The 15,308-nt window shown below is 46.7% G+C and overlaps 1 protein-coding gene across 7 annotated transcripts; it reads left to right on the top strand.

Moving 5' to 3' along the window:
* The first annotated feature begins 2,664 nt into the window (after nt 1–2,664).
* On the top strand, nt 2,665–10,963 carry LOC308594318 (uncharacterized protein). Of its 7 annotated transcripts, none has more exons than XM_081207384.1 (4): nt 2,665–2,703; nt 5,143–5,467; nt 7,946–8,110; nt 10,304–10,963. In XM_081207384.1, the coding sequence occupies exons 1-4, from the start codon at nt 2,680–2,682 to the stop codon at nt 10,504–10,506; spliced, it is 717 nt and encodes a 238-aa protein (XP_081063510.1). In that variant the 5' UTR covers nt 2,665–2,679; the 3' UTR covers nt 10,507–10,963. The 7 variants fall into 7 exon arrangements, with proteins under 7 accessions (XP_081063510.1, XP_081063513.1, XP_081063512.1 ...); XM_081207381.1 differs by lacking the exon at nt 2,665–2,703 and adding an exon at nt 2,774–3,010; XM_081207385.1 differs by lacking the exon at nt 2,665–2,703 and adding an exon at nt 3,051–3,377.
* Nucleotides 10,964–15,308: the final 4,345 nt, after the last annotated feature.

The raw sequence follows: 15,308 nt of genomic DNA, 5'->3' as shown, positions 1-15,308 counted from the left end.
AACCTGCAGGTTTGCAGAACTACAAAAAATAAAATAAAATAATGTTTCAGGAGGAGAGAGAAGTGTCAGAAAAGCAGAGGAAAAACCCCAGACAGCATGATGAGGGCTTTGATGTAATATTTGGAATTAGGGGGCATTCAATAAAGTTGAGTAAACACTTGCAACTAATGTAAAAAGGATAAGAAAATACTATTGGATATACAGATTATTTTTTTTAAAAAAAGCATTTTTATTGATTTTCCAATAAAAACAGCCAATCAACATATCCACATCATAATCGAATTAAAAACAAGAAACTAAAATAAAACAAGACCAAATTGTAGTCCAAATTGTAATTATTAATTTTTCCGGGCTCCCCATAGTCTGGACTTCTGAAGCATATCTCCAAATCTTCAGTCCTGCCTCTTCTCGTTGTTTCCATATTTTCCGCCTACTAGGTCTTAACGCTTTAAAGTTATTTGTCCCTGACTATGCGATTCTCAATCATGTCAAAAATCATATGTCCTTCCATCCACCGAATACAGCTTTATTTGTAAATATATATCTTTTCAACTGTCTATTTACCAGAGCAGCTTTTCCTGACTTCATTCCCATCCAGGTTTATCATTTGGAGTTAAACGACGCAGCAACTCCCAAGTTGTTAAATCACTCCAATCCGGGCTGTTGTCCAAACCTTTCTTTTGAGATTTAGTGACGCAGTGTCTTCCACGTTGTTGAGTTGTTGCTATAGATTGTTGGGCAGACTGTTTGCAATATTGCAATGTAAATGAACTGTATTCCACAGATATAAATCATTTGGCGATCGATCAGTCTTCTCGGAGACCCCACAATCCCCCCTTCATGGATATAAAGAATTTGATATAAAGGGTAATATAGCAAGCAGGGGAAGGAAATGTGTTCAAAACCAGAATAAGAAGTTGAGAGAAGTTGGGGGGGGGATCTGGGGACTCTTCAGCATGTGATTTGATATGTTATTATAATGATGGAATTGTAAAACCTAATAAAAAATTATTTAAAAACAAGCAAACAATAAAGTTGAATGGAAGGCTCCAGAGAAACAAAAGGAAGTCCTTTTTTTTACACAGGTGGCGGAGGACTTTGTGGGTGCCAGAGGAGGACCACAGGGATACCATTGGACCCACAGCACCACACTGTCAACTCCTCAAACAGGCTCACGATTTTAGGGCAGAAAAACTACCCAGATAGCGCATCTTCCCAGATTATTAGAAATAGCAGTGTTGCACACAAAATTCAACAAAGGTGTCTAACATTATAGATGCAGTGCCACTGGCTATTTAATACACAGCACATTTTCTCACCGGGTCTGGTTTCTGGGGCTCACTGAATGTATATACTTAATAATAGCTGTTTATCAGCTCCATCTGGTACACAGGATGAGACCTTCCCTGCCGGCAGACTGTCTCACCAGAATGGTGCATGCTCTGGTTATCTCCCGCTTGGACTACTGCAATGCGCTCTACATGGGGCTACCTTTGAAGGTGACCCAGGAACTACAACTAATCCAGAATGCGGCAGCTAGACTGATGACTGGGAGCGGCCGCCGAGGCCACATAACACTGGTCCTGAAAGACCTACACTGGCTCCCAGTACATTTCTGAGCACAATTCAAAGTGTTGGTGCTGACCTTTAAAGCCCTAAACGGCCTCGGTCCAGTATACCTGAAGGAACGCCGACTTGGAACACTTCAGTTCAACTTCTGAGCAGGACAGCACTGAGATTCAAGTGCTCCAACAGGTATTTTTGACAGAAGTGCTTAATAATAATAATAATAATAATAATAATAATAATAATAATAATAATATATTTATACCCCGCCCATCTGGCTGGGTTTCTCCAGCCACTCTGGGTTGCTTCCAACAGAACGCTAAAATACAGTAACCTATTAAACATTAAAAGTTTCCTTAAACAAGGCTGCCTTCAGATGTCGTCTAAAAGTCTGGTAGTTGTTCTCTGACATCTGATGGGAGGGCGTTCCACAGAGCGGGTGCCACCACCAAGAAGGCCCTCTGCCTGGTTCCCTGTAACTTGGCTTCTCGCAGTGAGGGAACCGCCAGAAGGCCCTCGGAGCTGGACCTCAGTGTCCAGGCAGAATGATGGAGGTGGAGACGCTCCTTCAGTTATACTGGGCTGAGGCCCAGTATAAGTTTAGGGCTTTAAAGGTCAGCACCAACACTTTGAATTGTGCTCAGAAACATACTGGGAGCCAATGTAGGTCTTTCAAGACCGGTGTTATGTGGTCTCGGCGGCCGCCCCCAGTCACCAGTCTAGCTGCCGCATTCTGGATTAGGTCACCTTCAAAGGTAGCCCCATGTAGAGCGCATTGCAGTAGTCCAAGCAGGAGATAACTAGAGCATGCACCACTCTGGCGAGACAGTCTGCGGGCAGGGAGGGTCTCATCCCGCGTACCAGATGGAGCTGGTAGACAGCTGCCATGGACACAGAATTGACCTGCGCCTCCCATGGACAGCTGCGAGTCCAAAATGACTCCCAGGCTGCGCACCTGGTCCTTCAGGGGCACAGTTACCCCATTCAGGACCAGGGAGTCCCCCACACCCGCCTGTCCCCCCAAAACAGTACTTCTGTCTTGTCAGGATTCAACCTCAGGATATACCCACTGTTTCGTGGAATTCTTCTTCAGCACAGCAGAAGGATACAGAAATGCTTCATAAACCCATCTATATGGTGAATGGAATTGTATAACAACAATTGCTATAGAGCAGTGATCATAAAGTTATCCAAGCTGGCGGCCATCTCTGCCTCTTGAGGGAGCAAGTTCCACAGTTCGGCCATGTGGCGGGCCTACGGTTCCCCATCCCTGGCGCTGATGTGATTGATGCGCCGGCAGTTGTGGCAACAGAACAGTTGCCCTTCCATTGTTTTGCCACAGAGGTTCTCTGGCCTGCTGTCGCTTCCACGCGCGCCAGTCTGCGCACAGCCACATGGGACTGGAGGGAAACACGCAGCCATGTCGGTACAGAACGAAGTCCCGGTGAGCCGCCATGCGCAGGGCGCAAGGCGACCGTGGGGAGGTTGCGGTTGGGGCTGGAGAGCGCAACCCCCCTTGGGCGCATAACAGTGGCGGAGCAACAGTTGAGGCTGGGCCTGAGGAACAGGCCTGAGGAGCCGGCATTGTTGGTGCGCAGGCGAAAACCTTGCGCCTCAGGCGTCCGTGTATGTGGCAAAGCGAAGGCCTTTCCGAAGGCTGGAGCAAGCCATGAGGCCAGAATCCGGAATCCATGCCATAAATGAGAGGTTAGGCCTCGGATTGAGGCCCTAGGAAGCATGGGCTTCTCGCAGGGACTTCCCAAGACATTTTGCGGCCTGAGGTGGAGGACAAGATGGCGCCCTTCCCCAAAGTTCGCAGGCACAGGAGCTACAACCTATATGGCGGCCGTTCAGTCGTGATAAAAAATGGGATATCACTCCCAAGTATCCCTATTTTCCAGAGACGATCCCAGATTTACAGAAGCCGTAATTTTTTTGAGCCTGGAATGTCCCACCTTCCCTTATGATGTCCCTATTTTTAATCTCTGTTGGAAGCCACAGGGTACAAAGAATTGATTATTATTATTATTATTATTATTATTATTATTATTATTATTATTATTATTATTATCATTATTTTGGAGGGTATAGAGCAGTGGTTCCCAACCTTTTTTTTTTTTTTTTGCCGTGCCCCACCTAAGCATCTCTCACATCCTGGTGCCACCCACCACCCCCTGTGACATATAATTCTTATTATTCAAATAGTGAACTCCTATTCACGTGGAGGAAGCCTAAAAGGCCATTAACTGTTAATAACTCGTTCTCGAATTGCCCCCCCCCCTTAATATGCCCCACATTGGGAACCGCGGGTCTAGAGTTATCCGACCCCCAGAGCCAAGGAGATCAGTAACTAGGCAACCTTCAGAAAACATCTGAAGGCAGTCCCGTGTAGGGATGTTTTTTTAAAGCATTTAATTATGTTTTTATGTATGTCGGAGGCCATCCAGAGTGGCTGGGCCAACCCAGTCAGATGGGCGGGGTCTAAATAATAAAATGATGGTGGTGGTGGTGGCGGAGGAGGAGGAGGAATAGGACATCCCTATTAACAGGGAGAAATGTAAAGTATTGCACTTGGGCAAAAAAAAAGAGAGGCACAAATACAAGATGGGGGACACCTGGCTTGAGAGCAGTACATGTGAAAAGGATCTAGGAGTCTTGGTTGACCACAAACTTGACATGAGCCAACAGTGTGACGCGGCAGCTAAAAAAGCCAATGCAATTCTGGGCTGCATCAATAGGAGTATAGCATCTAGATCAAGGGAAGTAATAGTGCCACTGTATTCTGCTCTGGTCAGACCTCACCTGGAGTACTGTGTCCAGTTCTGGGCACCACAGTTCAAGAAGGACACTGACAAACTGGAACGTGTCCAGAGGAGGGCAACCAAAATGGTCAAAGGCCTGGAAACGATGCCTTATGAGGAACGGCTAAGGGAGCTGGGCATGTTTAGCCTGGAGAAGAGGAGGTTAAGGGCTGATATGATAGCCATGTTCAAATATATAAAAGGATGTCACATAGAGGAGGGAGAAAGGTTGTTTTCTGCTGCTCCAGAGAAGCGGACACGGAGCAATGGATCCAAACTTCAAGAAAGAAGATTCCACCTAAACATTAGGAAGAACTTCCTGACAGTAAGAGCTGTTTGACAGTGGAATTTGCTGCCAAGGAGTGTGGTGGAGTCTCCTACTTTGGAGGTCTTTAAGCAGAGGCTTGACAACCATATGTCAGGAGTGCTCTGATGGTGTTTCCTGCTTGGCAGGGGGTTGGACTCGATGGCCCTTGTGGTCTCTTCCAACTCTATGATTCTATGATTTGCGTCGGAGAAATGTTTTTCTGGGATACTTTCGAGGTATGCACATGGGGCCAAAGACAGCTTCAGATTTTCCACGGGAAGGAGGCCTGCAGCAATGGTGAAAAATAGCTTCCTGGGTGCATTGAGAGCCACAGTGGGCAGGACACAGAGAACCACAGAGTTGGAAGGGAACCCTGGAGGTCCTCTAGTCCAACCCCCTGCAACGCAGAAACCTCAACCCGAGCGTCTGTGGCATGTATGGAACTGGCCCCACCCTTTGTCTTCACAGGAGGCCCACGTGTGCAAGTCGCACCAAGAATCGATCCAGTCTACAGAGGTGCTGAGCGTCCTGCTGGCGTCGAGAGGCGTGCGGGCCCGCTCCGTCCACGAACAGCTCAACGGCTTGTCTCTGTCCACCATCTACTGTCTGCTGGCCGCTCTGATGCAGTGCCTGAGCCTCGCCAGCCTCTGCGTGGCCGTTTCCCTGCTCAAGTGGGTGGCCGTGGTTCAATATCCGTACACCAGGCAGCCGAAGCGGTGGGTGACGTACGATTTCGGGGTGCCCGACGTGATGGAAGTGTACGAGGCAGATCAACCCAACGGCACACACATTCGTAAGAGGGCCTTCTCTCCCAAACAGCCCCTGCTCCTGCGCTGTTTCAGGGTGGGTGGGGATTCTGCATCAAGGGGCCCCAAATCTAGTCCAACCCCCTCTATCCCATATAGAGATCAAACCTGAAATCTTGGTGTTATCAGCTAGGCGTAGGTGGTTATGTTTACGTTGCTTTCATTTGCTCTTGTGGTTCACTGTTCAAACTATTTTAAAATTAGGAGTTCAACCCCACCCCTCTAAAAGTATATTTAAATCACTTGCTTTTCAAAAAGCTTTTGCAAAAGCTCGGTTAGTTTTGCTGAAGCCTTGTATTTCCGTCCATGGTTGTCGTAAATTATCGTTACGGCGCTGAGTGAGTGAATAGTGAATACAAAGTTCTACTCCCTGAAGACCCTGGACTTGCTACTTTCACAAAGCAGGTTGAGGCGTTTGCTGAGCAGACGCCAAGGCACAGACTCTCTCTAAGTCATTTTCATAAAATTGTTGTTATTATTATTATTATTATTATTATTATTATTATTATTATTATTCCCCCGTCTTTTTCCCTGACAGTGAAGGCCGTTTACAGATAAAAATACAGTGGTACCTTGGGTTACAGACACTTCAGGTTACGCGTTTTCAGGTTGCGGGCCGCAGGAAACCCGGAAGTAATGGAAAGGGTTACTTCCGGGTTTCTCCACTTGCGCAGAAGCGTGCAAAGATGCCTCTGTCACGGATTACGTCCGCAACCCAAGGTTCCACTGTAAGAGCAGCTAAAAACACAGAGGGAAAACAACTGAAAATCAATTAAACATTGGTATAATTAAAACAGCACAGCACCACCCTTTTCATTAAAAGCAATCCGTTCCCAAAAGCCTGTTGAACCAAGAAATCTTCACCTGCTAGCAAATGAACAACAAGGAGGGGGCCAGTTTGACTTCTTTAGGGAGGGAGTTCCAAAGTCTTGCTTCAGGACTTGGTAGGCAGACTGGCAAGGTTTAACAATTATTAATCAAGATCCTTTATTAGGCATATCAAACCACACATTATCAAACAGACACCGTATACAAATTGTGCAAAATATGAACTCAACATAACAAGGTTTGTCCCAGTCATATCTTTGACTCCAGAGAAGATCAATTTGCATAAAAAAATACAATACAGCACTACCAAATCCCCGATCAATTAAGAACCACTAATTTTCTTTATAATGGCTCAGTCTTTCTACTATAACAGCACTCAAAAATTCAGCCACTGTTAAAGTAATTTGATCGTTCCTGTCCGAAAACAGGTCCTGAACCGTTGGTAGCATAGAAATCTGCCTATTGAGTTGTAAGGCCTCTAATCATTTTCTTCTGGCATAAATGCCAAAATCACAAGAAAAGAAAATATGCTCCAAAGTATCAGGTTCCTGTTTAACAAACCAGAGCATCTCTAGATAAAAGCGCCATGGATACCACATGCTGGGTTAGTAGCTCTGCTGCCAGTCAGAACAGACAGCCTTGGGGTTAGGTGGATCCAACATCCTTTTCGCACAAGATGTAGCCAACCAGATGCCTGTGCCAAACTGGCAAGCAGCACCTAAGTACTAGAATGCTTCCCCTTCCTGTAGTTTCCAGCAACCGGTAGTATGCAAAAGCATCGCTGTCTCTGACGGTGGAGGCAGGGAAGAGCCATCGACAGCCCTCTTGTCCGTGAATTTGTCACAGTCCTCTTTTAAAGCCTTCTAGGTTGGTGTTCGGGACGCGGGTGGCGCTGTGGGTTAAACCACAGAGCCTAGGACTTGCCGATCAGAAGGTCGGCGGTTCGAATCCCCGCGACAGGGTGAGCTCCCGTTGCTCGGTCCCTGCTCCTGCCAACCTAGCAGTTCGAAAGCACGTCAAAGTGCAAGTAGATAAATAGGTACCGCTCCGGCGGGAAGGTAAACGGCGTTTCCGTGCGCTGCTCCGGTTCGCCAGAAGCGACTTAGTCATGCTGGCCACACGACCCGGAAGCTGTATGCCGGCTCCCTCGGTCAATAATGCGAGATGAGCGCCGCAACCCCAGAGTCGGCCACGACTGGACCTAATGGTCAGGGGTCCCTTTACCTTTAGGTTGGTGTTCAGGACGCAGGTGGTGCTGTGGGTTAAACCACAGAGCCTCTTGGGCTTGCCAATCAGAAGGTCAGCATTTTTGAATCCCTGCGATGGTGTGAGCTCTTGTTGTTCGGTCCCTGCTCCTGCCCACCTAGCAATTCGAAAGCACGTCAAAGTGCAAGTAGATAAATAGGTACCGCTCCGGCGGGAAGGTAAACAGCGTTTCCATGCACTGCTCTGGTTCGCCAGAAGCGGCTTAGTCATGCTGGCCACATGACCCGGAAGCTGTACGCCGGCTCCCTCGGCCAGTAAAGCGAGATGAGTGCCGCAACCCCAGAGTCGTCCACGACTGGACCTAACTGTCAGGGGTACCTTTACCTTTACAGTTTGCTATATGAATTTCCCTCTCCTTTCTATTCCAACAGCGGATGTTCATTTCTTTCCCAACACTGCTTTCGTGCCGTGGTTTATAAGCATTTGTTTCATGGGCATGTTCTTGGGCTTTGCGGCTTTTCTCCTGGATTTCATGGAGATTGAGATCCTAGGCAAACATAAAACAGCCGTTGCTACTTCCCTGCACATTTTGTCAGGTAATTTGCCAGCTTCTACGTAGACTTGCCGGTTCTTTTGCATAAGGGACAGTTTCAACTCAACGCATAATTGCATTGGTATTAAAAAAATTGAGCAAGGGAAATCTTCAGTTTGCATGCATAGCTGGCTCACAGAAGAGAGCGGCCCTTGCGCGCTTTGTCGCGACTCGACGTGTTCCATGGCTCACAGAACAATAAGTGACTGTTGTGGGGAATGGAAAACCGAGGTGGAGGAATGCAATGGGGAAATCTGGGAGAGGGCATGGCTGGCTTGAACCCTGGACAGGAACACCCCACACAGCAATGTGTTGTTGCAGGTCTTGATAGTTTTCATGGTTGTTGTGGAAGATGCACCGTGAATAAGGCACAAGACACAGAAAATTCCCAAAGAGCCCACAGTCAAAATCTAGGTGTCAGTGAGAGAACAAAAGTAATGGGTATAAATTTTCTGGGTGTGCCTTTCACATTTATCCACAAAGAGAAGGCAGAGTAGATTTTAAATTTAATTTATACCTGACCCGCCCATATCTCTCCAATTGGGCACTGTGAGGTTACAATGTGACTGAGAGTAGTTTAATAAAACTTTGCATGCCATGCTGGTGGAATCTACAAACATATAAAAACTGTTTTGAAAATGCTTTTTTAAAAGTGTTTTTAAAAATACAGTGAGTTTTCCATAAGTTTTGCCATCGCCGTCTAGTGTCACATTGTATATTGTACTTAGAACACACTTAAAATGTTTTATTTGCCGCTGTATAGCTGAGTCTATAGTGAGAAGGGGATTGTGGGAGATTTAATGCAGACAAATTCAACTAAGCATAGATTGCCAGCAGGCAACGGGGTTAAGAATGCTGTCGTATTTGTCTGCATTAATTTTCTCACACCCTACATGACTCACATTTACGTCAACAACTTTGCTGGCTCAGTGTATCAATAATCCCAAGCTGGGCTGAACATTTGTGGAAAGGCTGTAGCTCCGCTGTAAAGGGTCTGTCTTCCACACGGTGGCTCCCAGCTTCCTTCCCTGGCATCTCTAGGTAGGACTGGGAAAAACCCTTACCTGAAATGCTGGAGAGCTGCTGCCAGTCAGTGTTGACAACACTGCGTCAAATGGACCAATGGTGAGAGCCAGTGTGGTGTAGTGCTTAAGAGCAGTGGACTCGTAATCTGGGGAACCGGGTTCGCGTCTCCGCTCCTCCACATGCAGCTGCTGGGTTACCTTGGGCCAGTCACACTTCTCTGAAGTCTCTCAGCCTCACTCACCTCACAGAGTGTTTGTGGTGGGGCAGGAAGGGAAAGGAGATTGTGAGCCGCTTGGAGACTCCTTAGAGTAGTGATAAAGCGGGATATCAAATCCAAACTCTTCTTTAAAAAAATAATTAAAAAATGGACCAATGGTCTCTGTATAAGGCAGCTTCTTGCAGTGATGGGGGCTAGAGCCTTCTCCATGGTGGTTCCCTGGTTGTGGAACTCACACCCTCTGGAGATAAGGCAATCTCCCTCCATAACAGAAGGCAATAATATACCCATTTTCATGCAGGCATTTGGGTGCAACACTCTAGGTGGAATCTGTTTTCTTTTTATTGCTGCTGAACTGTTTTATTGGTTGAATGGCTTTTAACTGACATTTAGATTTTATGTGTTGTTTTAAATAGTCTTGTGCATCACCCAGAATGGGCCACTGGCTTGATCCTGCAGGGCTCAGGATAGATAGTGAAATATTCTCGGAGTCGAGAGTGGATTTCATGCTCTTTATTCAGCTCATAGTGGTGAGGAGGAATAGGAGTTCCCCCAGAATGTCTGCTTTATATACATTATTTACATAATGGGCCCCACGTGGCTAATTCCAGGATTCTCCTGTAGGCCAATCAGGTTGTGGATTCACTTCCACCTGGAGCTGGATTGAGTGGCTCCTGTGGACCAATCAGACTGCTGCAATCTGGGTCCTATTGTTCTAGGACCAATCATACTGCTGCATTTTGGATCCTATTCAACTCAGTACATAACAGACAGACAGACAGACAGATAGATAGATGAAATTTAAGCACTGTGCATGGCTTTCCAGAACCAACAGCTGTCAATAGATAAGCTCATAGCTGCCCTGCCTGCCTGTTCCATCTCTATGACACAAACAGGAAGAACTGGACTCTAATGAGACCTTGCTAATGGCCTTTCTTTCCCCTCCCTCTTCAGGCATCTTCCTTGCAATCCTCATTGGAATCTGTTGCTGGTGTTTTGTGACGGTTAACGAACGGATCTACAGGGATGATCTGATGAACGCCGAGTTGCTCAGTTTCCTAGGAGAGAGTTTTTATATCGCCCTGCTGTCCCTTGCTTTCGCGAGCTTAGCTAGCACGCTAAGCTTTCTGGCGATGAAGCTCAGCAGAGAAGAATAGCGTCAGCGCAGCCGAAAACGGCGGAGAGAAGCCCACAAACCGCTGCACAGTCTAAACACCCTGCCAATAGTCTGGTTTGGATGCAGCAGTCCCTGGTTCAGAAACCATGGTTTGTGAAGCCTGAAACAAAGGTGAAAACTATGAATTCACCCCTACCCTCATGTGGAAAGTCCTGGTTTGTTTTAAGTTCCAAAAGGGGAACTCTGCTTTGCTGTTAGTGTCCCAGCTAGGATATTAAGTGATGATTGTCAAATAGAGTTGTGTGTAGTAGGAAATTCTGGTTTAAAGAAAACCTGCCAGAGCAGGAGGGGAGGAGCAATAGATGCCCAGCTCTTGTTCCTAGCTGCTGTTTATGAAGGTGAGAAGATTGCATCCAAATCTGCCTATCGTTGTGACCACCAACCAAATCACACTGCTTTTCAATAAAGGTTGGCAAATAAACCTAGGCAAGAAACAACGTCTTGTTTGGTGTTCTGTTCCAAAACCACCAGTTCCAGGTTTATGTATCCTGCCCCCAGGAACCAGCAGAAGTTTGGGTGTTAAGTTGTGGGTGAACATATCAGACGACACAGCAATTCTTCAGACAGCTCTTGTTTATTCGCAGGCCAGAACAGAACTGAGCTGAAGGGTTCAGCCAACCTGCTTATATAGAGCTCCACTACAAAGCAACAGTAACAACTTTCTGTAACTATCCAATCACTGAATGTCACTTTCAATTCCTTATTTGCATATGTGGACCTGAGTGAAAACTATCTACAGTATCCCCCTGCTGGCCCAGGGTGAGAACTTCAGTACATAACATTGGGTACCACTTCTTAAGCAGGCATACAGCCCTGATGCCATTAAAAAAGCAGTTTCGGGAGGTGAGAAGGAATTTGGAGTGAAGAAGCAGGGCGAGTAACTTAACCCATTCTATGTCTACAGATTCTCTGGTTTGCCTCCCCCACTCCCACCCCAGCACCACCACGGTCCAAAAATCTGAGTTTAGCTTTCATTTGAACTGCACTGGGAGACACCCATTTGGTTTTTTTATATATAATATTTTATTAGATTTTATCAATAAAAAAGTTTAGAGAGCACAAAAGACACATACATGACAAATAGAAAAATACAAAAGCACAAAAATACAAAATACAAAATTACAAACATTAAGCACAAAAAGAAGAAAAAACACACATATAAAAGAAAAACAAAATTTCTCTCTTTCTTAATCTCTCCACTTTAAATTAACTTATTTTCCTGACTTCCTCACATCTCCCATTTTTGTATCCCTTTTAAATTTAGTTCAGCAAATTCATGATCTATTAGTTTGTCCATTTGTTAATCGCCTTATACTTTTTACCTTGTTGCTAGGGCTCCTTGAATTCATTTCAATGTCATCAACATTCAAAAATTTTACAATATTTCTGCAAATAAATTTTAAATTTCCTCCAATCTTCTTCCACCAACTCTTCTCCCTGGTCCCGGATTCTGCCAGTCATTTCCGCCATCTCCATGTAGTCTATTAGTTGCGTCTGCCATTCTTCCAAGGTGGGTAGGTCTTGTGTCTTCCAATGCGGGAGACACCCATTTGGGCAGAGAAGCTGCAGACGGGAAATTTATTTCTGATTCTCTGCCCCTCTCCCGAATCTGCCTTTCCTTCATTAAGAAACAGTGCTGGGCAATGCTTAATTTTATATACATGTCCTGTTATTCAGCCCTCAATTCCCAGCTCTTTATAAAACTACTGAAAACTGCAGCTGGAGAATGCGCCATAACATTTGGTGGGATGGGGTATGCACCGACTCCTTGTACCATAGACAAATTTGAGTCTTTTTGGTGCAAGTCAGCAAGTCGAGAGTCATGTTTACTCAGCCTAACCTACCTCGCAAGCTTATCGTGAGGATAAAATGGGGAAGCGGGGGAACAGTGGCACCTTGAGTTCTTGGGAGGAAAAGGCGGAGTAAAAATATAATACTGCAATATTTTTGTAGAAGAAATATATCAGGAGCGGCCTGCAGTCTCACCACTGAAATAAAAAGGTAAAGGCACCCCTGACCATTAGGTCCAGTCGTGACCGACTCTGGGGTTGCGGCGCTCATCTCGCTTTATTGACCGAGGGAGCCGGCGTACAGCTTCCGGGTCATGTGGCCAGCATGACTAAGCCGCTTCTGGCGAACCAGAGCAGCGCACGGAAACGCCGTTTACCTTCCCGCTGGAGCGGTACCTATTTATCTACTTGCACTTTGAGGTGCTTTCAAACTGCTAGGTTGGCAGGAGCAGGAAGCAAGCAATGGGAGCTCACCCCGTCGTGGAGATTCGAACCGCCGACCTTCTGATCAGCAAGTCCTAGGCTCTGCGGTTTAACCCACAGCGCCACCCGCATCCCTTAACCACCGAAATAGCTTTGTGCAAATAAATCAGGACGGACGCTCATTGCTGTATGACTGCCCCGTAAACAAAGCAGAACAAATGCTCTGTAAAGGCCGGGCGCTGTCTAGCCCCCTCATAAGCCTTGTGCAATCAACTCGGGAGGAACCCTGATTAAACAGCTTGTCTGGAGGGGGTCTGTACTGTCGTGGTCCAAAAATGGGACAATCTGTGCCTTGCCCAGGGGATGGCAGCAGTGTCGCTCGGATTTCTGCGTGACACATCTCTATAGCAACCGTGCACAAGCATGGCAGTGGAACTCTGGAGGGCAACAGCAAGGTTACTCGAAACTCCGCTGCTGCAATTCAAAGAGCAGGTTGGCTTGCCCAGAGTCGAGCCGCTTAGTGAAAGTTTCATTACCTATTCTTCCCTTAATTTCCCCACCACCAAAGTCATGCGCTGGACCCCTCAGGCTCCGGATTCCATTTCTGCCCACAGGTTCCCAGGGCTCTTTGCCTCCATTCGAGGTTAATCATTCACTTTTTAATTTCATTTCTTTATTTATTTCACCGAGCCAACGGTTTGTATGAATAGAGTCATTGTGCGCAGCGGGAACGAGCCCCAAACCCCAAACAATGGAGCAATGAAAAAAAGAGAGAGGAAAGTGGAAAGAAGAGATGTCCAAAAAGTGCTCCAGCCGACGATAACAGGAGCTAAGCAGAGTGGCTGCGGGTGCAGACTCCATAAACTGGGTGCCAGGATTATACGTAACTCGTTCCCCAACTTTTATTTCAACCCACCCCGTTCGTTCCACTGTGCATCCGCGCTAATCAAGCAAACTCCTCTGCAGATGATTATTACTGCATGTAGGATAATCTCAGTCTTCTCAATCAACTCTACAAATGCCATTAGCAAAAGAAGAAGAAGAAGAAGAAGAAGAAGAAGAAGAAGAAGAAGAAGAAGAAGAAGAAGAAGAAGAAGAAGAAGAACAACAACAACAACAACAACAACAGATTTAGACATGCCTGCGGGGCAGTTGCAATATGGTGAGATTTCTTGGAAAGTGGGGAAGGACGCTGTATATGTCTCTACTGGAGCTCAGCAGCATAGCATGGGTTGCTGGTGCCCAGGGCACACGCTAGGCAGGCTCAGGGCACAGAACCCGCCATGTCAGCCCAGCCTTTGCCCCTGGAGCCAAGCAGGGCCATGTCGTGCTGCCTGCCCACCCGCCAGCGCAGGAGGGAGCCTGGCTGGCCAACACAGCCCTTGGTGGGCGAACCCCACACCCCCGATGCCCATGGAGAGGGGTTGGGCCACGCTGGGGTCACCCCTTCGAGAGGAGCAAGCAAGTGCTGGCCGGGCGACCATTCAGCAAAAAAACCAGGGACACCGTGGCAAGGTCAGGCTGGGTTCCAGGGCCCAGAGACCACCGGCAAGGTGGAATGGGGATCCCTCAAGATTGCCTTCCTGGAGCCACAGCCTCACTGTCCCAGGTAGGACTGGGACAGAGGCCTATCTAAAATCCGCTCGGTGTGACCAATACTAACCTAAATGGACCATTACATTTAGTGTAATATTCAGAGGTATACTTTCTGTTAATGTAGAGGTTCCACTGAGATTTAAAGGCAAACAGCCATTAATAGTTGCATCTTCCAAGGACATAATACTTTGATAATTAGATTTCCTCCCTTCCTCTCTGTCATCTTTCCCATTGCCACCATTTAGACTGGAAGCTCTTAGGGGCAGAGACCTGTATTCTTATTTTGTAATGTTACAATATTAAGTGATATGCTAGGATTCCTGCCTGTCAGTTTAGACTGCGCTGGACTAGAGGAGCGGATGGTTTGATTCAGTATTAGGCAGCTTCTGATCTGTTTTCATTCTATGCAGATTTAACCCGTTGATCTGCATATTATTAGCTGAGTTTAAATTAGTAGTTTGACATGTACTAACCCATTGACATGTACTAAAAGCAGAGACATCACCTTGCCAACAAAGGTCCATATAGTTAAAGCCATGGTTTTCCCAGTAGTGATGTATGGAAGTGAGAGCTGGACCATAAAGAAGGCTGATCGCCGAAGAATTGATGCTTTTGAATTCTGGTGCTGGAGGAGACTCTGGAGAGTCCCATGGACTGCAAGAAGATCAAACCTCTCCATTCTGAAGGAAATCAGCCCTGAGCGCTCACTGGAAGGACAGATCGTGAAGCTGAGGCTCCAAGACTTTGGCCACCTCATGAGAAGAGAAGACTCCCTGGAAAAGACCCTGATGTTGGGAAAGATGGAGGGCACAAGAAGAAGGGGACGACAGAGGACAAGATGGTTGGACAGTGTTCTCGAAGCTACCAGCATGAGTTTGACCAAACTGCGGGAGGCAGTGGAAGACAGGAGTGCCTGGCGTGCTCTGGTCCAGGGGGTCACAAAGAGTCGGACACAACTAAACGACTAAACAAC

Source organism: Podarcis bocagei (assembly GCF_964188305.1).
Source record: "Podarcis bocagei genome assembly, chromosome: 9".
NCBI lineage: Eukaryota > Metazoa > Chordata > Lepidosauria > Squamata > Lacertidae > Podarcis > Podarcis bocagei.
The sequence above is the reverse complement of the archived record's forward strand: the minus strand, read 5'-3'. Positions and strand labels throughout refer to the sequence as shown.

What these genes read in the sequence shown, in the direction of transcription:
- LOC308594318 (XM_081207381.1), top strand. Translation starts at nt 2,855, where the DNA reads ATGCGCCGGCAGTTGTGGCAACAGAACAGTTGCCCTTCCATTGTTTTG. An exon ending in CGGTACAGAACGAAGTCCCG is followed by an intron (nt 3,011 to 5,142) that starts GTGAGCCGCCAT and finishes TTGTCTTCACAG; the next exon opens with GAGGCCCACGTGTGCAAGTC. An exon ending in TTCCCTGCACATTTTGTCAG is followed by an intron (nt 8,111 to 10,303) that starts GTAATTTGCCAG and finishes CTCCCTCTTCAG; the next exon opens with GCATCTTCCTTGCAATCCTC.